Raw genomic sequence first — 23,437 nt, 5'->3', positions numbered from 1 at the left:
TTGGGGGAGTGGAGTTAGAAAGAAGTGAGCTCCCTCTGTAGCCCGCTACTCATGTCTTCTGCTCGAGGCTACAATAGCCATGACTAGCAGAACCACGGATGTATAAAAATAACTGGATACAGCGTTGGAGGCCCCGCAGGGCCCCGATGATTCCTATGAAGAGACGGGTCTGATTTCAGCTGTAAACAGTAAACCAAGATGAGCTTTACTCATATTTCATGACTTGGTCAATAGTTATCTTGCGTAGGATTTGTGAGGACATATGGAAGTTGATGATGGCAGTTGAAGCACACATATTAGAATATTGTGAATTTCTACCTCGCCTTCGGCAAAAAGGGCAGCCAAACCAGCAGCCTTGTTATGTCTGTATAACGTTACACTACGTTGTCTCTCATCCCGTCATCTACCGCTTTTTTCTTTCTCACCGCGGACGGCCAGCAGCTGCCGCACCTCGGAGTCTCGCCACATATCCACACAGGTATCTCTCTGCTCTCAGAGGGCTGAGGGCTTGAGTATAACACACCTGAATCTCTAACCTAACTGTCTGTGGTCAAGCATTATGGGTAATGTAGGCGCCATGTTTTGATGAGGAAAAAGAATGTGCAGTGTAAAAAGACGATATCTCTGATCTGATTCTGCTGCATCAATTTTGATCCTTTTTGTTTTAACTGTTTAATGTTTCGCTTTAGTGGAGATAGTTTCACAAATATTACAATGTTTCTGCTCGGCTGCTACTGCTCACAGCTCCCACAAACCCCGGGACACACAAGGTCCATCTGGAGCAGTGGTTTAAATACAACATCCTGGTGAATTTAAATTACCACAGTGAAGGTAAACATCTGCCAAAGACACAGAGTAGTGGGAGAAACAAGGGCAGGAAATGTCCTCCAGAGCAACAGGAAGACTTTTTACTCCCGTCAGTTCTAACAGGCCATGAAACAGTCTGAATGTTGGCTCATACTGTCTTATACACTTAAAGAAGTACTATTGTTTTTGCACCATGCATCGTTTTTCTCCCTTTGTTCTAAGTAAAAGCACAAAATGCTGTAAACGTTGAATGAGCTGTCGTGTGCAAAGTGCAAGTGGCCTAGTAATCATATTTGTAGCTGTTGACTAACGTGGCGCCGAGGATTCATTAACAGGCTATCTTGATTTATGGGGAAATGACATATTTGGGGACTTTGAAGTGTCTTCTCTCATAACAACTGCACGCCTTGGCGAGTGGGGTCGGTCTCTTCCCAACCGTCTGTGACAAAATGGCCGTATCACTTTCATCGCTTTTAATCTGTTCCACTTGACTTCGGCTTTCATGTTTCAAAAGTCTATTCGTAATTGGATGGACTGGACTGCAGTCTCGCAGGAATCCGTTGGAAAGCCATAATTGATGTGATCCTGACCCGAGCACAGCCCATTTAAATGGATGAACAGAGAGAGATGGAGAGGAGGAAAGTAGGTTTTCCCATTGCCCACATACATATGCCCGTTATGAGAGCGAGGGCGGACAAAAAAGGGAAGATACGAGTGTGTGTGTGTGTGTGTGTGTGTGTGTGTGTGTGTGTAAGCACACACGAGCAGAAGTACTCTGCTTCTACTTAAAAACTCTATATTTCTGGCACTCACTACGCCCGAGCGAGCCAGACAGCTTTCCTACCGACTGACTCCCTGAGCTTGACTCCCGACCACGACGGCGGTGCCCCCGCCATCTGCCCAAGATTGGAAAAAACACTCTGATCATATCGCAAGGGAGCGGCGGGCATCTTGAGTCACGTCTTGAAAAATCAGCTATCAGCTTTCATAAACAACCGCCTCTGTAGAAAGTCTATCCATCTTCACAATTCCCCGACTCGACACCAAGTTTGAGAGCGTTGGCTGTTGTGAATGTAAGAATCTATTTACAGGCTGGAAGCTTTTTCTTTTTTTTTCCAGAATATTATCACCAAAATATTATAAAAGGTCCAGTGATAGAAGTGTGATGGATGTGCTGGAGGGTAAATCTATCTCATTTCCCCCACCTGTATCCTGGCAGAGCAGGGTTTATCCACCTTTATTCGCCTGATATAAACCGAGAGGACATAAATACAAAGTGTGAGTCAGGGAACACGGCAAGAAAGGTTATCTGAAGACACAGCGGTAGAGGATAATCCTGACCACAAAGGATTTCAACCTGTTGTGTCCACAGGCTGTTATCAGAGAAACGGTTATGAAATGGCACATTTCCCTACTGCCATTCTCCAAATATCAACAACATGGAAAATACAGTGTGGAAACATGGTTCAGTGTGTAGCTACAAAATGTGTGCTGGCAATTCATATGACAAGACTAAGGCCCTGTTCAGACCTGGTATTAACATGCGTCCTCAGTGATCGGATCACAAGTGGACAGCTCTAAATACAGGTGTGAACGCACTCAAGACGCAATGAGATCGGATCTTTCAGACCACATTCAGAGGTGGTCCGGGCCGCATACGGCCACATTCTTTTAGCAGTGTGTACGCAAATGGGCCACATTAAGGACCGCCTACACAACTGATGTCCCGCAGGGATCAGCGGGTCTCTGCGCTCCTCATATGAATAGACAGGCAGATACAGGCGCTTGTCAGCATGGAAACGGCCTCTGTGCTCTATTGTATTCTGTCGGTACAACTGTATTTTATTAAAATATATCTTGTTTATAGGCTACATATCTCCAGTCTATCAGACTAGGCACGCAAAGGGCATTATTATCATATTGTCAGAGATGTGTCTGTGTTTTTGTTCCGCTGCTTTGCACTGAGCTGACACCCGACCGTCCGTCCGTTGCAATCTGCAACCACACTGCTAGGTCCAGCTACATCCTACACACTGGTCCTTTAAGTCTAATAGCAAAAGGACTGATGCATCGGTTGGTTTCTGAATGCAAAGGCACCAACATTTTACTGTTTTATGTTCAATTTAGAACCAAAAGATAGAGAGACTCTCACCTCCACCAGCTTGACAATGTTGATGTGGTCCAGTTTTTTAAGGATGGCGATCTCTTGGTAGACCCTCTCCAGGGGTCCTAAGATTTTGGGCTGCTCTCCTTGGGCCGCCTTGGGTCCCCTTGGGGGTGGGCGACCTGCAGACCACCACACAAACCACACACACACACTACGTCACTGAGTAGTAAATGATTAATTTGATTAGCCTTGACAGGAGCAATCATATGACATGATGATCTACAGTAGCTGATCATCATTGTGTATCTTTAGGTTATAGATGATTTAGGTTTTGGTCTGACAAACCCCCCCATGAAGCTAGCAGAATTTACAACAGAAGAACATTTTTCTCCATCTTTGAGTTTTGAGTTTCAAGTTTAACACAATCTTGAATGTTCAAGGGGTTAGACAAAACGACACTTCAAGAAAAAGGGAACCTGCTTTTAAAGTGACAAATTCTGCCACAAAAGTTGTTTTTTATTAAAAGGCACGGTGCTTTTAAGTTACATGCTAATGAGTAGTATTCGTCAGCCCCCGGCATTCTCTAGATGTCCTTCATGTTGGAGAGTTTTGTAACTGATCTTCCTCTTTCTCTATGAAATGTGTCTATTGTTGGTTGTCTTTTGGCATTTATTGTCATGGTTATGAAACTAGTTCCCTTTTACACAATGAATAATGTTGCAATGACCTGCAATCCTGCGCAGATGATTTGACTTCTCAGGAGCTCAGTTAGTCGTCTCATGCTGCTTTGTAAAATCACATATCGATGTGCTGATTGTCAGACCTCTTGTAGCTGACTAACAGTCATTTACCGGCATTCAACCCAACATGACACACACACCGTCATGGCAGTGTTGGTAATTGTGATTATGTTACTCTGTAGTTATTAAACACTCATACAGACAGTGAATAATGTGAGTGGCTATTTAAAAGAATAGAATAGGACTTACGTGGAAAACCGCACTGCTTCATTAGCTTCTTCTTGGACACCACCTTCATGGCCTGTAGGAAAGTGGGGAATGAGTTTGATCACAGTGTGTTCACATGCAGCTAGTATTAACAGTAGAACCATACATCAATCAAGAATTCGTTATTTGTCCAAAAAGAAAAGAAAACTGGAAGCAGCTGGGCGATATGGCCAAAACCGTCCAACCCTATATATGTAATTTCATATCTCGATAACGGTATATATCACGATATAGCATGTTTTCTGGTAATTCATATAGTCTATGAAATAAAAACATGGTAAAGCATATTTTTGTATACTCCTGCGTGTACTTGAAAAATGAAATAGTACTTAATATTTTCTCATTTTAAGAACAGAGTGCAAAATGCGGTTTTAAGTGCAATTATAGAGAAAAAATAAATAAGTACAGGCCTAGCCTATATCGCGATAGAAAAGATATCGAAAAATATACACGATAGACATTTTTATATCGTTGTGGCGATATGTATCGTCATATTGCTCATCACTAAATTAAATAAAATACACTTTTATTTAATATGTAATGTAAATGTTAGAGCTGTCAAAGTTTTAAGATTTAAGATTTAACGCCACTATTTACTTTAACGCATTAATGCAACTGGCAATTTTCTGGTTGTAGCGGGCTCAGTTTTAAAGCTAGAGTGAAGATACTAACATCATGTGAAACTAGAAAAACCTAAGGAATCCATCGGTACCAACCATGTCATACTAGCTTGTCAAGAAGGAGGATAAATATCGCTCCAGACTTACGCAAAATGTTGGCGAGGAAAAACTGTAACTAACTTTCAAAGGGAATGTTATGATTTGAGCATATTTTTTATGCTAAATGCAGTACCTGTGAGGGTTTCTGGACAATATTTGTTATTGTTTTGTGTTGTTGATTGATTTCCAATAATAAATATATACATACATTTGCATAAAGCAGCATATTTGCCCACTCCCATGTTAATAAGAGTATTAATTACTTGACAAATCTCCCTTTAAGGTACATTTGGAACAGATAAAAAATGTGCGATTAATCACAATTAAATACTTTAATCGATTGGCAGCCCTAGTAAATGTACATGAAAACGAACAACAGCACAACGAAACACCTTGACGATTTAACTAGAAACATCAGAGCTGATGCAACTTTCAGCAGCATCAGAGCCAGAATGTAAAGTTATGGATTTATTATCTGTGTTTTTATTTTTTTTTAAAGGTCATGAATATCTGGCATATGGCAACTGAATCTTTCATGGAAAAGAGCATCTATCGGTTTATAAAGGACAGCTGTGTGTGTGTGTGTGTGTGAGATGGGGAACAAACTCAAAGTCATCATGACATCTCCTTACAAGGAACTGGTTATGCAAAGAAAGAAGAGTAAATAACACTCACTGCATGGCAGACATTTCTCCAAAATACAAGAACTACCATGCTATCATAATGTCAGCGTGATTTCACTGATCACTACTTAGATGGTCAGTTGGAACATCTTCTACTACTTCAACACCACAAACTGTTCCGGTGATGTACAGCTCAGCAGTTTCTTTTAAAAACAGTGGTTTAAACCCCATGAGACTCGCGATCCTGACCGACTCTACTGTCTTTCAGAGGCTGTGGCAGGTTCACTTTTAGAGCTAGAGTAAACATACAAATATCATATGAAGCTAGAAAACCTAAGGAATCCATTGGTACCATCATGTCATGCTACCTTGTTGCAAAGGAGGCTAAATAATGCTCCAAAGTTGGGCAAGATTTTGACGAGGAAAAACTGGTATGGCCATTTTCAAAGGGGTCCCTTGACCTCTGACCTCAAGATATGTGAATGAAAATGGGTTCTATAGGTACTCACGAGTCTCCCCTTTACAGACATGCCCACTTTATGATAATCACATGCAGTTTGGGGTAAAAACATGCAGCTATTTGAATGCAGTATAAATGTGTTATTTTCACCAAGTCTAAAATTATGTATTTGAATATGAATAATAGCTGAGACTCTTGTGGATCCGACTATATTCATGTGTGATGATGTTAGTCCCCATAGTAACCATTTCATTTTAGTGAGGCTTTTTTTTGCAACTTGACCTCACTGTATAAAATGACCTGTAGTGACCTCTAGGATAATCACAGCCTCATGAAACTTTACAGCCACAAACTAGAGACCTAGAGAATTCAGAGGATGGATGGCTTTCCTAGGTAGATTGTCAATAAGGGGGTTTCTGAGCAGTTTCCAGAACAGAAGTGCTCGCCATCAAATCGCAGAAATCTCCAAATGTCAAAAGTTTTTGATACCAAATCACAGCACGTCTTTTTCTATGGTGTTCCTCAAGGTCTTGGTGTCTTAACGTCAACTCACAAATTGCTGCAACAACTCATGAGACATAATAGAGCATGGGGATGATTATCATATACTTCTATCATAATGTTCTAAACCCTTAAACACTTTCACAATTAATTTTAATTAATTATTTAATTTATTTCTGATTTATGACTAGAAGAGCTGCATCTCAAATTAATCTTCAGGTTAGATGACATACACCACTTACATGTGACATCTACTGTTGACCTGCTATCTCCCCCTAAAGACCTCCTGTACCACCCTAAAAAGGACAAAAACAGGTCTATTGTGGGTCTCAAAAGGTTAAATACAGAAACCAGGTTTGGCAAGAAAGCACATCCTCCCCTGTGTGTAGTTTCTATGGTGTTCTGCTGCCTATGTGTGTGTGTGTGTGTGTGTGTGTGTGACTCAGCCACAGTCACCAAACAGTTAAAAATTGTCCAGCAATATTCAGATGTTCACATCGCCATACAGGCACTCTGACAATTACATTATTCACAGCACAGTTCATTACAGACTCTGGGATTGATGGTGGAGCTCCAGTAAATAGCTGCCATCTCAAAAGCCAAAATTTCTGACTGTGCGTAGGTGGAGGTGCGTCATCGCACTTTTACTCACAGCAAATGTATTTTACCAGACATGAAATTGGCAATGACTATATTTTTCTTTTCAGCAAAGTATGGCAATAACTGTGGAAAAAACACAATCTGAAAAGTAGTGTGATTTCAGTTAAAGACCACCTGATGATGAGTGGTATGTGGTGTTGATCGAAGGCAGCCAAAAGCGCGACAGCAGGAACTTTATTTTGTAGGAGGTGAAACTTAAAAAGGTTAAGAAGTATGATGTCAGTCGCCATACTGTTCCCTCACTGTGCCATTGTTTTCTGAATTCTTCAGAACTCTAATCTGTAGACAAACAAGTCTTTCTAAGTAAACAAGACTTCCGTGGCGCCTTGAGTTTGCCAAGAGATGAAAATGTAATTTCATCAAATGTCAAATAAAGGTTGAGTGAGCTAACCTTCACTGAGTGTTGACACCACGAGAGATCAAGAACATTTACTTTTGTGTTCTACGACATAAAGTACATCAATAAATCCACTTGTGAATTTTGAAGCTTTTAATGTGTCTTAAAAAGGCGGTTGCTAACAAGTGGCTAAATGACACTACTAAACGTCATCACATCGACTCGTCCGCCTTTACAACCTCATGTGACCCTGGTGTAGTTTATCTTCAGCCTAACGTTAGCTTTTTACTTCTGGTGATTGCATTCACACTTCAAAAATCATAGAAGGGGTGTTCATTTATTGGAGATTATCTTATTGAACAAAATGTGTGAGTAGAATAAATATTTGTTTGCCACAGAGCTTATTTTCTGCAATAATCCAAAACCCAGTGGAAATTGTAAAAAACAAAAACAAAACAGCACATAGAAAATAATGATATAAATATAAAATAATAATAATTTTACAATTAAGTAATTAATTACGTTATTAATTTTTTAAGGTTTCTATCTTACTACCATAAATTACATTATGGTAGTACTTATTACCTTTAATTTTAACTAATTAATTAAATTATTTTTAAAATGATTTTAATTTTTTTTAATTTAATTTTTAATTAATTAATAATTATTATTATATTTATTTTATTTATTTAAATTTATTTTTTATTATTTTTATATTTTTTTTTCTGTAACTAACTCTCGGGGTGGGAGTGAGAAGCGATGTGTATATTAAATGTTAAATGTAAAATATATTTTTTTGTATTATGGCACCGGTGTTATGTTCTGTGATGTTTATTATTCTATGTTTGAAAAAAAGGAATAAAAAAATAATTTTCAAAAACCCAATCGAAAAATCATATTGGCTTTCTGTCGAGGGAACCACGGTGATGCTGACTTCCTGGTTGGCCTACAAAAATACGTCATCACTGCGCCACTCTATTGCCTTGCAATAAATAAATAAATAACGTTCAAAGTAAAAATTTAAATAAAAAATAAAATTATATTTAAAAAAAATATAAAATTCCCAGACAATAGATAATGAGTTTAGGTCTTCTTACATTCTATCAAAGTGACACATTATATCTGTGCAAGAAAATGTGGATTCAAAAGAGAACCAATGAGTATATCCCAGGCCTCTACAGTGGATGCCAGCGCTTTATGAATTACAGCTTGATCTTTCTATGAGAGCAATATCCCTAAAATGATTCAGCCATTCTTTTATCAATGGAGGCTCAGGGGAGAACCCTGAGTGTATTATGGTCTTCTTAGCAGCAGTTAAATTCTATCTATTGCTATCCTGGTGGCTATCACTGAGGCTGGAGTCATCGTTGAGTAAAAATAAGGTGGGTTATTTATTTTAGTTTTTTTCGCCTCACAAAAAGAGTCCCAGAATGCTGCTTCCATGTACAGCTGTTGTGTGCGTACCTATGAGACCAAATATCTGCTAATAATTAGCTCTTTAAACTCATCGCTCCACCGATTTGAAATGAGTTGAGTGAATGACGCACACATCTCGTTTATTTTGGCCCCTGAGGCTGATGAACGGCCTGCGTCACAACTGGAAGCCTGACAATCAAATTGTGATCATGGTAATTATACAACACAGGACAACACAACAAACACATGCAGGATTCAAAGACCTTTAATAACCTGCTGATGTGTTGGACAACAAAGCCAAGTGGTTTCCAACACTTATGTTAAAACTAGGGCTGTCAATCAATTACAACAGTTAATCATGGCTAATCACAAATTAATCACACATTTTTTATCTGTTCTAAATGTAGTTTAAAGGGAGATTTGTCAAGTTTTCAATACTCTAATCAACATGGGAGTGGGCAAATATGCTTGCTTTATGCAAATGCATGTATATATTTATTATTGGAAATCAATTAACAACACAAAACAATGACAAATATTGTCCAGAAACCCTCACAGGTACTGCATTTAGCATAAACAAATATGCTCAAATCATAACATGGCAAACTGCAGCCCAACAGGCAACAACAGCTGTCAGTGTGCTGACTTGACTATGACTTGCCCCAAACTGCACGTGATTATCATAAAGTAGGCATGTCTGTAAAGGGGAGACTCGTGGGTACCCATAGAACCCATTTTCATTCACATATCTTTAAGTCAGAGGTCAAGGACCCCTTTGAAAATGGCCATGCCAGTTCTTCCTCACCAAAATGTATCATAATTTCGCGGCAACCTAGTATGACATGGTTGGTACCAATGGATTCCTCAGGTTTTTCTAGTTTTATATGATGCCAATATCTCCACTTAGCTTTAAAACTGAGTCCGCTACATTAATGCGTTAGAGAAATTAGTGGCATTAAAACTAATTTGTGTTAACGCGTTATCACGTCAACTTTGACGTTTCACGTTGAAACACAAAATTGATTAGAATTAGTCATCAAATTATTTGATCTGTATCCTGTGGCCGTCAAGCCATTTTTATTCATCTTAAAACTGACCACTGCTGCTTTTATCAACATAAATATTCAGTGTCTTCCTCAGGATGTTGGTGCCAAGGCTGAGAACCTGGCATCAACATTAGGTGCTACAACTTAATATAGAAAACACGTCATTTCAAAACGTCAATTCTATTTCACAAACATTCATCTCATTTTATCTTTTTAAAAAGATTACCAGGATGATATTTGTGCATACTGTATGTGGGCTCATGCCGCAGATGCTCTGCATGCAAATATCCAATCAGTTTTTGTGTGAAACCTTCTCAGATTGCCAGGAAATAGAATCACCCTTCCATTCCGTCATTACTCATCTCCTCCTCTCCTGATTCCTGTCATTGTTATTTCAAATGTGTCAGCCTGCAATGAGCCCCAGTCTGTCCCGGAAGGTAACATTTACCATCAGAGCCAACAATCAGCATCAAATGCAAGAAGGTTCCTCACAGTGCAGAATCAAAGACGCTAACAAGAAAACTAAATGCACAGCAACATATACTGTATGTCTGCACTTATTTTGCATTTTCAGGAATCTGTGCTCTTAGACTGGGTGATTCTGACTAAAGGAAAATCTCTGAGGCTCCATTTGCACCTGGATTCTCGAATACTGCAATACAGTCTCCGGGAAAATATGTTTATATACTACTTACATGTTTTACTGATTCTGTTTCAAAAGGAAACATTTTTTGAAGGACAACTTTTTTTCTAAGAGCTACATTTATGCATCGTGCAGTAGAGGAGGACTGAGTGGAAGGTGGGTGTACAAAGTAGAGCACTTCAGTCAGATTTTCATCCACATGTAGCACAAATTTTAACCAAAATTTCTAGAAAATCTGCAAAAGAAAATGTTAAGTAACATATTTTTCCATCTATGACTGTATACAAGAAGTGGACGTAGTCATCGTGACGTCACCCGTTGGCTTGTGGACTGCCGTTTTGAAGCCTTGAGTTCGGCATTTTGGCTATGGCCATCTCGTTTTTTTGCAACCACAAGTGACACGAGAGGGTGGAGCTAAGTACAACTGAACGCGGTATAAGACATTTTTAGGGGAGCAAAACATTACAATTAACTTTCATGAACTGAAACTGAAAACAACTCCCAGACCGGACAACGCCGTGGTAGCGACCCTGTCAATCACAAGGTAGCCACGCCCTAAATCATAACCTGCTTTATGGTCTATTTGACTCTAAATGGGACCATCATTTACTAAATGAACATCATGCTGTATTGAAGAAGACTTGAAACTAGCGATTGAGATCATAAACTCATGTTTACAATGTTTACTGAGGTAATAAATCAGGTGAGAAGTAGGGTCATTTTCTCATAGACTTCTATACAATCTGATTTATTTTTGCAACCAGAGGAGTCGCCCCCTACTGGCTATTAGAAAGAATGCAAGTTTAAGGCACTTCAGCATGGGCTTCACTTTTCAGACCCGGAGGTTTCCTCTGGTTTCCATCCACTACTTTATGTTACCACGTTACCACGTTATGTGAATATTAGGGGTTGGGTGCATCTAGATAAACAGTTTATGGATGTAATTCTCCACTCAGTTCCCATTAAACCATTATTAAACCATGTGTATAATTGGAGGAGTGCCCCTTTAAGGTTAGGGAAAGAATATATATGATTTTAGTTACGTGTTAATAAAGTAAACATGTGTTTTGTTCATCAAGTCAATCTTTCCTATACTAAACCAAGACCGTGATTTTTCCCTGACCATAACCAAGTGCTGTGAGTTTCCTAAACATAACAATAAAAAGCTCAATTAGTTTGCAAACAAGCAAATATTGTTGTTCATATGTCAGTTAACATTTCTCTGATACATTCAGTATCACCATTTTTCCACTTGTCAGATATGATAGTTAAAAAAGGTTCCTCTTTGTGTTGATAAAAACAAACCCGCAATGCTGTGTTACACCAAATTCATTTATATTCATTAAATTTTCAATATTTTCTTGGGAATTGTTGGAATTTTATTCATCCACCACATGATTAGGCACTTTTTTCTGATGACAAATTTTGCTTGAATCCTAAAACACAGAATTCAGAGGAATAAAAACGGAAAACACAGAATTTGGGAAACAAGAAAACGGATTTCATAGGGCCCTAAAAATACTGCCATGTCACTTGTTTAATTTGCTCAAATCATCATGTGATGTCAGTATTTTGTACTCCTTGATCTGGGATGTGCTACTCTATCACATTTTTTATGCTAATTGGTCAAAATTGGGGGTTAGTTTGCAACAAGCATATATTGTAGGAAAACTGAAAATGTACTTTGTCGGCTAACATTTTGCTGGTATGTTGAGTATCAACATTTTACCACTTGCTAGATATGATAGTTAAAAAAAAGTTTCCTAAAAAGCAACACAATGTGGGCAGCATTATGTTTCTTGCAAACCGTATTTACTGCTGCCAATTTGTAGAATATAGACGGAACTTCTAGTAGACAGGGTTGCAGCTCTGTAGGTCAACATTATTCAAAGCTGCATGCCATTATTCCTCCAAAGGGAAAGTCTACATCCCTTATTAGAATATTTCACTCATGTTGCAGAACTCGTCTGCGACCTTACGTAAACTCCTGCTGTTTACCATGCCGCATCGGCCCATTTACAAGCCAACGTTTTAATGCCGGGTTGTGTTTAGCTGTGAGCTCTTCCTGGCTCCAGTTCAAAAGTGCATCTTAAACCCATCCAGGGTTGGCAGCCTAAGTCGACATGACTCATCTAAACAAACACTTTCATTGTTGTTACTGTACAGGGCAGCTTAGTTGTGTTCAAATACAAACATGGCTTATATTTGGAGGGCTTGCTGAGGTTTTAAGGGAACAAATCACCTTGATGGGAACACCTAAAATGACCTCATCTCAGCGTGCCGGCTCATATCCAGACTGTCCCTCGTGAACTGACCTCAAAGCAGCTACCAGACGCACAGAGCAACAGCAGCGCTGCTTTGAAGATACATTATAAAGGGCTTGGATGCACTTTAAGCGCCACGAGAAACAACTTCCATTTCCAAGTTTCTTCCAAGGCAACTGATGCAATTTGAAGGGATGGAACTCACAGCTAAGAAATAAGGTGGGAAAAAAAAAATCAATAGCACTGATGAGATCCTGTAAAGCTCTTCTGTCTAGACAATAGAAGCTGAGAGGCTTGATGAAAACTCAGAGCAGAACTGCGGCTGTGTGGCAGATGGGGGCTGCATTTCAGTTATTAACCCTCTGAGACCCTCGATCCCGACCGATTTTACTGTCTTTCAGAGGCTGTAGCAGGTTCAGTTTTAGAGCTAGAGGGAAGATATCATATGAAACTAGAAAACCTAAGGAATCCACTGTTAAACACCCTTGTCATGCTAAATAACGCTCAAAGGTTAGATTCAATTTTGACGAGGAAAAATTGGCATGGCAATTACCCACGAGTCTCCCCTTTACAGACATGCCCACTTTATCATAATTACATGCAGTTTTGAATCAGCTATTTGAATGCAGTATATATGTTAATTTCCGCCTATTCTAAAATGGTGTATTTGAATATTTCTACATACTGGTCTTGGAATCGCATAAATTTGGTATCACTGTAAAGCTGAAACTCTTTTGGCTCCAATGTGATCCTATGTAGTGAGACCATTTTTTGTAAACTAGACCTCACTGTATAAAAATGAGCTGTGGTGACCTTTAGGATAATCACAGCCTCATGAAACTTTACAGCCACAAACTACAGACCTAGAGCATTCAGAGGATGGATGGATCAAACTAGAGACCTAGAGCATTCAGAGGATGAATTGGAATCCTGGGTACATTGACAATAAGGGGGTTTCTGAGCAGTTTCCAGAACAGAAGCGCTCGCCATCCAATCGCAGAAAAATGCAATTCTTGCAGAAATCTCCAAATGTCAAAGGTTTTTGATCCCAAATCACAGCATGGATTTGTCTATGGTGTTCCTCAAGGTCTTGGTGTCTTAATGTGGTATTTTGGAGGGATTACTGATCATTTTTATAAATTATCGAGTGGTAAAAAAGTGGTTAAATTCAGCACCAAATCTGTGTAACAAATGGTGTCAACCCAAAATTGCTGCAACAATGTATGAGACATAATAGAGCATGGGGATGACCATCATATACTTCTATCATAATGTTCTAAGCCCTTAAACACTTTCACAATTTATTTTATGGAATCATGTTCTGATTTATGACTAGAACAACTTGACACAGTGCCGAGCTGCATCTCAAATTAATCCCCCCAGCTTTGAGATGATGTAAACTACAGATGTATAAAATGATTGCTCTGACTTACATAATGTTTGTCGTCATCCTCATTGTAGGCGAGTTTGACCACGCCGTAGGAGCCCTGCAATGCAACGAAACAAAGAGATTTATTTTTCATACGAGGACGTACTTCATCACAGCAACACATTTTATTCAACGAGGGTTCAATGTTAAACCTGCGTTTTGTGGTTCAGCTCATATTAAAACAACAGAACTGATTCCTCGAGGCTTCTCTTGAGAGCAGACGGCAGCATCATACTGACAGAATGTTTTGAAGGCAGCACAGTTTCCATTCAAAAACAACATTTTTTATTCTTTGGCAGCACAGAGTGGCTCCTCCCACACACACACACAGCCCCAGGATGTGTGTGTTTACCATCATAATCCATTTTTTTTTTTTTCCCTAGCATGGTTTTCTTCTCTGATAAGTGCAAACAAGTAACACAACCGCTTGAAAAGCTGATCAAACACTCATACGAATTAAATAAAGCGGAGTTATATCACCTTTGATGTCACGTTCCGCCAAATTTGCCAGCTGGCTGATGGTAAAATGACTCAGGATTAGAAAAAACTGGTCTTATTTACAGACAAAAAAATCCATTTGTGTGGTTTAGTCAACACACGCAAGACGTGTGAATTCTTTCTACAAATGTCACAAATCAAAAGCCTTCATGTTTCGGCTGTAGATTGTTCTCCACAGTGTTAAAGTGGCAGTAGGCAGAATATTGATGGCATCATTGGGCAAAAACTCCATAATAACCTTTCAGTATATTGTAATTCAAGTGTTCTGAGAGAAAACTAGACTTCTGCACCTCCTCATGGCTCTGTTTTCAGGCTTTAAAAAATCTAGCCCTTTGGTCAATCACAGGTCATTTCAGAGAGAGGGAGCGTTCCTATTGGCTGTTCATTCAACGGAGGCAGCTGTCAATCACTCGGGAACTCCGATCAAACGGTCCAAACTAGGCAGCGCTGATGAATTAATATTCTGTTACTGTAATGCCTATTTCTCACATGCACAAACAAGAATCATCTTGTAGTATACTGTTTAGCTGTAAAATGAGAACGTTCGCTCTGGTGGGCGGTGCTCGGTATTTTCTCAACTGATCGACACATGGTGGCCAGGTCACAAACTTTCTCAATTTACAGCTAAATAGTACACTACAAGATGTTTCTGAAAACATTTGAGGTGAGAAATAGGCATTACAGTAACAGAATATTGATTCATATTTGATCAGCGCTGCCTAGTTTGACCGTTTGATCGGAGTTCGAGAGTGATTGACAGCTGCTCAGAGACGCCAAGGCTCCAGCTCGGCTCTGATTGGTTGTTTTCCTCCGGTCTGTGAAATCTTGCAGATTCCATTCGTAGCACCAGAGGACACAGAGGCACATGATGATTTCTTTCAGATAGATTACCTGTCTCATTCACTACTGTCAGGATATAGTGACCGTTTTATAAAAATACTTTGTCTTTTAATCATTCTACTGCTGCTTTAATGCCTAACATTCACTATGTTTTCTAACTAGAAATGGTTTATCGCTTCATCTCTGAAAACAAAATTGAACATTTGAACATATAAACATCAATCTGACATTTTCGCCTCTACTACTTTAATATCTATCAATATGTCTGCTGTTAATAAGCCCTCAGAATGCTGTTTGCCAATCCAAAAACGGCGATTCACTCTGTTTAATTTGCCAGTTTTTCAATTTCCATCTCTGTTGCTGCCACAGTGAATTCCCACGAGTGTTAACCACAAAAAGTGTTTATCTCCAAGCGTCGCTTTTTGAAATGCAAAACTTGAGTCGATCTGGTGGGCTGTCAGATTTAGTGATGCTGCAGCTCAGAGTCCTCTGTGAAGTTTGAAATAGTGTAGCATACAACATTAGTTCTATTGCACACTTTGAATTTTGTCATTTTGGTTTTTATTTCCTCCTCCTCACGATATCCAATCTAGTGTTAGGTCACACTGTGACTTTTCCACTTTGTTAGCCATGCTAGAGGTGTGACTCGGTGTGGCAGTGTTGGTCGGGTCCGTCCACTTCAGTCCAGACAGAAATATCTCTAATGGATTATACAGACATTCGTAGTCCCCAAATGATGAATCCTGATGACTTTGGTGATCCCCTGACCTTTCATCCATCACCACCATGAGGTTTACATTCCCTTCAGCTTCAGTTGTTCAGTTGCCTTCACACGGCTCTCAACATGGAGACGGCTGAGCGGGGCGGCTAGCAGCTAATGGTGCTTACAGCACGGGACGCGGCGGCGTTATTCAGCGGTAACCGCCGTATGAGCACAGTGCAGGGCGGCGGCCATTAGCTAGCCAGTGGGGAATAACAGAGAGACTCACATGTACTAAAATACATCAGACCGGCAATACGTCATCCAGAGCAGGCTCTCATGATGACCACTCCCCCTTTTGGGGAAAACAACCCTGTGTCCTTCATAGACGGTAACAGAGCAAGCAGAAGAAGTTGAAACATGTTTCCAAACTTCTACTTTAAACAAACCGGTAACAGTAATAACGCTATGCTGAAGAGTTGCTGGGTAGTTGGTTGCACCAACAATAAATCCAAAAACACTGAAGGTATCGCTAACGCTCAGGTTCACACAAGGTTGCAAAATAACTATTAGACATGTGTATTAAACAAACGTTTGTATAACAAGGATGAATGTATATGAACCTGTCAAAATTATAATCCAAATATACGTCAAACTGCATTGAAGTCTATGGGATCTTCGGTTTTCTTCCCCCTAAAAGGGGCGTGGCCTCAACTTTTTGCAAAGTACCTGTATGTGCAAGGATATATAGTATAGTAGAATATTAGCATATTTCTAGAAAAGGAAAACTTGAGTAGATACAAAGGTAGATGTTGCAGGATATTGTAGGATAAAAATATGAAATAACATTAGCCTACTGTCTGTTTTGAACTAGTTTTCAAGTATGTAGCATATAACCAAAGCTAACTATACCAAACAAACCAGTCTACATTATATATATATTCTATTATTTCTAGGCCTATTATATTTTACTTGTAAAATGTAAGAACCTGCAAGCAAAATAACAAAGACAACTCGCAGCTTTTAGAGTGCACATGCTGTGAATGTGATTTTTCTCACTTAACAGATAAATTGAGCACAGGGTCGATCTTCTCGAAGCTGCTGCTGCTATTTTCCCAAAAACCACTCCAAACTGAAGAAATGGCAGAAAAGCAACCAAACTCACCTTTCCAATCTCACTCTTCAGTTTGTACTGGTTCAACTGGATGCAGTCCTGTGAGGGAGGAGGGAAAGAAAGTAGGGAGATGCATGAGCAACTAAATCATCAACATAAACATATGACAGAAAGAACGCTTTCATCATCCAAAGCAAAGAGAAACAGGGCCTGAGCTTTGGTGCAGGAACAAAACGTCCCCGCTGTGTGTGTGTGTGTGTGTACGTGTTGAGAGTCATTTATTTCCGAGATGTAGGTAACGATGCAGTCTGTAGTTTCTGTTTACTGTCTGCAAATCCATTAGAGTGCTACTGCTTAAATGGCTGATTTGCAGTTCCATAGCAACCACTGCTACAGCACAGAGTCAGCCAGGGGCACAGCAGAGGAGAGCAGACCACGGCGGGGGGGCGGTGGTGGTGGTGGGGAGCATTTCACAGGGGTCTACTGAGGGTTGTGAGGCGAAGCGAGTGCCTGAGGCTTGATACTGGGACGTATTTACAGCAATGAGAGGATGTAGGAGATGTAACAAAACACGCTGGTGGCAAGACTGAAAGTACTGCATGGGTGTAGGGCAGGACTTCACTCGCCACCAGGCAAGGTATTTTAGAAAAAATATGACATTAGAGCAGGTTACATAATCTGCTGGTTATGCAGCTCGTACTGAGCACGGTGCTGCAGGAGATGTGAGGATTGTGCATTGGAGGGTTATACACTGTAGGGTATGATGGTGTGAAATACTGTGAGCTGAGGGATTATGACAAAGGGAGGGAGAGAGAGAGAGAGAGAGAGAAAGAGAGAGAATAGATGATGGGGCTTTGGGTAGGTGAAGCGATCAGTGGAACTTTTAGAAATGGCTTGCTTTGATTGGTTGAAAAGAGATGAAAAGAATAAAGAAAATAGGGCGACGGAGGATAAAGAGAAAGGCAAATGAGGAGAATCCAAAGAAAAAGAGCAGTAGGAGGGATTGTCCTGAGAGGACTTCCATTGGGTTCACAGTTTGCCAGCACATGCTCAGTGGGCGCTGCACTGCAGTTAATGCTCCGTCAGGACTGATGGATAAAAGAGGGCCATGCAGAACACCTTAAAGCATAATAAAGCATATTCAGATGAGAGAATTAAAGCAGCAGAGGGCAGAATGTTTTTGGCATCATTTGGCAAAGATTCCATAATAACATTTCAGCATATTGTAATTGTGTGTTCCAAGAGAAAACTAGACTTCTGCACCTCCTCGTGGCTCTGTTTTCAGGCTTTAAAAAATCTAGCCTGTGACGGGAAACTTTGGCCAATCACAGGTCATTTCAGAGAGAGAGCGTTCCTATTGGCTGTTCATTCAACGGAGGCAGCTGTCAATCACTCGCAAACTCTAAACTAGGCAGAGCTGATCAAATATGAATTAATATTCTGTTACTATAATGTCTATTTCTCACCTCAAATGTTTTCAGAAACATCTTGTAGTGTACTGTTTAGCTGTAAAATGAGAAAGTTTGCTCCAGCTTGTGGGCGGTGCTTGGTATTTCCTCAACTGATCTCAACATGGCGGCCGGGTCACAAACTTTCTCATTTTACAGCTAAACAGTACACTACAAGGTGTTTCTGAAAACATTTTATGCAAGAAATAGGCAATACAGTAACAGAATATTGATTCATATTTGATCAGCGCTGCCTAGTTTGACCGTTTGATCGGAGTACGTGAGTGATTGACAGCTGCTCAGAGACGGCAAGGCTCCAGCTCGGCCCTGATTGGTTGGTTTCCTCGGTCTGTGAAATCTTGCAGATTTCATTAGGAGAACCGGAGGACACAGAGGCACATGATTTTTTTTCAGATTATCTGTCTCATGCACTACTGTCAGGATATAGTGAGCGTTTTATAAAAATAACTTTTTTTTAAATCATATGTGCTTGGATTCTACCCACTGCTCCTTTAAATGCATCTGCTGCACATGCACATGCAACTCAAATGCTTCACTGGGCCACATTAAATCTTTAGAGGGCTCTCACGTTAGACTCTTGCTTTCCATCTCAAGCCCTGCAGTCTTTCCCTCAGTATGCAAAACCCCCCACCTCTCCTCTCCCTGATTCCCTTCTCATTTCACTATGTCCTCCATTGTGTCTGATCTGCACCAAACTCTCCGTCCATTACTCAACAACAATCAATATCAGTGCACAACAAATACATCACTGTCACTGTGGCGTTTCAGAATCGATGGCCATGCATTTCATTCTTATGACGAATAATGAGCCTGCCTGCCTCAGGAAGTATGTAAAATGTGATGGGGACTTGTGTTTCATAGTATTTAAAGCCTGTTAAAGTGTAAAATCATTTCCTCAACCTGTCATTTTTAAATGAATTTTGATAGAACGGTGTCGTGACTGTAGCAAAATGACACCATTGCAGGAGGATGTGGTTTATTACACGTTTTGTTATACGTCCTTGGGTTGGGTGCAATGGAAGAACCGTGCAGAATTGACTTATGGCATGAGGGAGGAGGATCAACTGAAAGGAGGAAAGATGACTGCCTCTCTTTATTCTATATATTCATACACAGATTTAGCTTTATACCAGTATCAACTACTGCCTGCACTTGACAGTATTCGATAAGAAGGAAGTTTGGAGCGTTGTTTAGCCTCCTTCATGACAAGCTATGACATGGTTGGTACCAATGGATTCCTTAGATTTCTAGTTTTATATGATACCAGATCTTCACTCCAGCTTTACACCTGAGCCCGCTACAACCTAAGAATCGCAAGTTGCGGTAATGCGTTAAAGAAATTAGTGGCGTTAAAACAAATTTGCGTTAACGCGTTAATTATCACGTTATCTTTGACAGCCCTAGTTCTAAAAATTCACCCCACATCCCGAGGGAAGAGAAAATTATGAACATTATTGTACGTGCATGTGTACAAATAGTGTAAGACAATAACAACTGTGATGAGAAAGTCAGGAGTGAGAACCCAAAGAAGAGTTTCCTGCAACACAGAGAAAACAAAAGAAGAATCCTCCTGTGCTTTAGTTAAACCATTATATAAGCTATACACGTACAGTGTTTATATGGCTTAGCACGGGACTTCCCAAAATGTCAGGGAGGATACTTTAAGGTCTTTAATAAGGGTGGGAATAAAACAGAAAGTGTCACAATTATGAAACAATGCATGTGAGTAATTCTTATCCATTATCCGATTGCGGAAACTGCAGTAATATAAAGTAACAGTGAATGTTTGTGCATGCAAGAAATGTTTCTCTCTCCCTCTCTCTCTCTGCTGTGTCACACTGTAGATCCACTGAGAGCTAGGAAAATACAAGCAACACGAGTCCTTTTTACGGTTCATTGCGAGAAGCTGCAACTCCATTTTCAGATAGGAAAGGACACAATGACAGGTCTGCGAGTCTGTGGCAGCAGTCTGTTAAATTCAGGAGGGGTTCCACATCCTGGCAGATGTCATGAATATTTAATGTTCACTCTGAATTGGAGAAAGTCTGAGGAAAAATGGAGATTTGGCAGCCACAGGATACTAGTGGGTTTAGCACAAAGAGATACATATTTTCATTCAGACACGTATTCCTATATTATATATATAATAATACTCACCATTATTGAGAAGCAATCTACAACTGTCACCATAGGGACAGTTTTAAAAGTCATAGTTGAAACATTATTCAGCTTATTCATCTTGCTGAGTGTTAGAGGATCAACACCTTTCTGATGTGTGTACGCTAAATAAGAAACTACCGCCAGCAGCTGGTTGCTGGTTAGCTTAGCTTAGCAGAAAAGCTAGCCTGGTTCTGTCCAAAGGTAACAACACCAGGTTAGCTTTTGTTCTAAGCTCTTTTTGAGGTTCTAGCAGGCTCAGTTTTAAAGCTACAGTGAAGATACTGGTATTATATAAAAGAAAAAAAACTAAAAAAAATCCATTGGCACCATGTTATATTAGCTTTTCAGGGAATAACAATAAATAATGCTCCAAACTTTTGCTTAATTTTGGCAAGGAAATACTGTCATGGCCATTTTCAAAGGGGTCCCTTGACCTCTGACCTCAAGATATGTGAATGAAAAATGGGTTATATGGGTACCCACGAGTCTCCCCTTTACAGACATGCACACTTTATGATAATCACATGCAGTTTGGGCAAGTTATAGTCAGTCAGCACACTGACACACTGACAGCTGTTGTTGCCTGTGGGCTGCAGTTTGCAAATCATGTTATGATTTGAGCATATTTTTATGCTAAATGCAGTACCTGTGAGGGTTTCTGGAAAATATTTGTCATTGTTTTGTGTTGTTAATTGATTTCCAGTAATAAATATATACATACATTTGCATAAAGCAGCATGTTTGCCCACTCCCATGTTGATAAGAGTATTAAATACTTGACAAATCTCCCTTCAAGGTACATTTTGAACAGATAAAAAATGTGTGATTAATTTGCGATTAATAAATAAATATGGACAATCATGCAATTAATCATGATTACATATTTTAAGATTGCCAGCCCTAATTGAAACCAATGCGGTTAGGCTTAAGGCTGCATCCAGTGCACCTACAGCTTTGCTATGGTGGGTCTATCACTGTGGGTTTGTCAGCTCACAATTGCCTCCCTTAAACCCCGGAAAGCAGGCGATGAAGCAGGTGGTTTCTGAGGTTTAACACCTCCGACGATTCATCTCCTTCTTTACTGAATGTGCAGTAAAAAATATATGAATAGTAACAGGCATGTGAAGTTTTCAGCATAACAGCCAGCGAGAGGATGACAGGCGACTGTGTAACTTTAGAACAGCCTGAATCTAAAACTACAGTGTGTAAAATTCAATAGAAACGCATTAGCTGTCACCAATGTTGTATCAAATTTCTTATCATTTAATCAAACAGACATGTGAGTACAGGAAAAAAAGCAGAGAGGCTCCAAACGATTTCCCTGGAAAATCATTAGCTGCTCCCAGCCCCCACCTTTCACTTCTTTAATGGTGTATCCAGCAGCACAGTGCTGGCCAGCATGCATGTCATGTCTGTCTGATGAAACAGTCAAAGGTGCTCAAAGCCAACATCAGAACAAAATGCTCTCACGTGTCGGTGCAATCCGCTCAGTGCAGTGCACGGAGTATTATATATGCTGCACATCAGTGACAGAAGCTGGGATAATGATGCATTAACATATATCAGCTAATACGCAGAGGCATGTTTCCATGATGGATGCTAATGGGAGACTAGTGTACAACACCTCCTCACGTTTCCCTTCTCGCTGTCAATGGCCTGGTGCTCCTCTTTACTTTGGTGATAATGCAGAGATATTGATCTATACTGTGTGGTGCACGTGTCTCGTTATGACAACTGCTCTCACGAGCCCGACGGAGCTGCTTTCTCTATTTGTGTTTCGCTCCCTGCTGGCGCCACCTGTCACACCCAACTGCAGAGATTCATATCAGCCAACGTCCGAATCAGAGGGCCGCAGAAGAACAGTCACTTTAGAGGCTACGTGTGTTTTAGGTTAAAGATTCAAGTTTGGATTTTTCTACACTCTGGCAAGTATCTGCCTTGATATCTTCTATTTATCTCAAACATAATGATGCTGAATGGAAGACCTTTAATTGCTTGTGCAGCTTTGATGATTATTTAATGATTACTAATGAATATAATCACTTCCTCACCTGGGCGTCCTGATATGGACACGCGTTTAGACTCCACGGTGGGCCTGCGAGCCACACGAGGGGATATGTTTGTGTATCCTCCTCCGGATCCTGACGACAGGTAGGTGCCTCTCTCCTGCAGCGACAACTTCCTCCCAGTGAGGTGAGGCCGCGTCGCATGCGTCCTCTTGGCCTGAGCCCCGTCCTGCTGAGGCCCCGCCGTTCCTCACGCCGTTGGCACTGGCAGAGCCTTCCGAGTCTTTCGTCGTCATGGCAGCCATGACGTTCGCGAGACTGCCGATCTGTTTGTCAGAGTCGGGGTCCAGCCTCTCGCGGCCAGGGTCACTGCTCATAGCCATGGCGGGCGGGGAGGTGGGAGCGGTGCTGGAGCAGGTGGCGGGGGAGAGTAAAGGGGAGCGCCCAGCAGCATCAACGTGACCTGGGCCAGCCTCCGGTCGCGGCGTTCAGTGTCCCACCAGAGCTGGAAAGACAGAAAGAGAGGCTGTGAGCTCAGTCTGCTGCAGTAAGAAGAGTTGATCAACAATATTTGCATATATTCATAATTTTAGCTCAACAACATTTGCCTTTACTGGCTCAATATATCTCC

The 23,437-nt window shown here is 40.4% G+C and overlaps 1 protein-coding gene across 1 annotated transcript in view; it reads right to left on the bottom strand.

Annotated features, from left to right (window-relative positions):
• Nucleotides 1-23,189, bottom strand: part of camkk1a (calcium/calmodulin-dependent protein kinase kinase 1, alpha a) — a 37,792-nt gene extending 14,603 nt beyond the window's left edge. Inside the window, 5 exon segments of the mRNA XM_037748483.1 lie at nucleotides 2,960-3,093; nucleotides 3,904-3,955; nucleotides 14,024-14,077; nucleotides 17,223-17,270; nucleotides 22,852-23,189. Coding sequence (XP_037604411.1) covers nucleotides 2,960-3,093; nucleotides 3,904-3,955; nucleotides 14,024-14,077; nucleotides 17,223-17,270; nucleotides 22,852-23,010 — 447 coding nt within the window. The 5' untranslated portion in view covers nucleotides 23,011-23,189.
• Nucleotides 23,190-23,437: the final 248 nt, after the last annotated feature.

The sequence above is a fragment of the Sebastes umbrosus genome, chromosome 17 (assembly GCF_015220745.1).
Source record: "Sebastes umbrosus isolate fSebUmb1 chromosome 17, fSebUmb1.pri, whole genome shotgun sequence".
Lineage (NCBI taxonomy): Eukaryota > Metazoa > Chordata > Actinopteri > Perciformes > Sebastidae > Sebastes > Sebastes umbrosus.
This window is presented reverse-complemented; position numbering and strand designations above follow the sequence as displayed.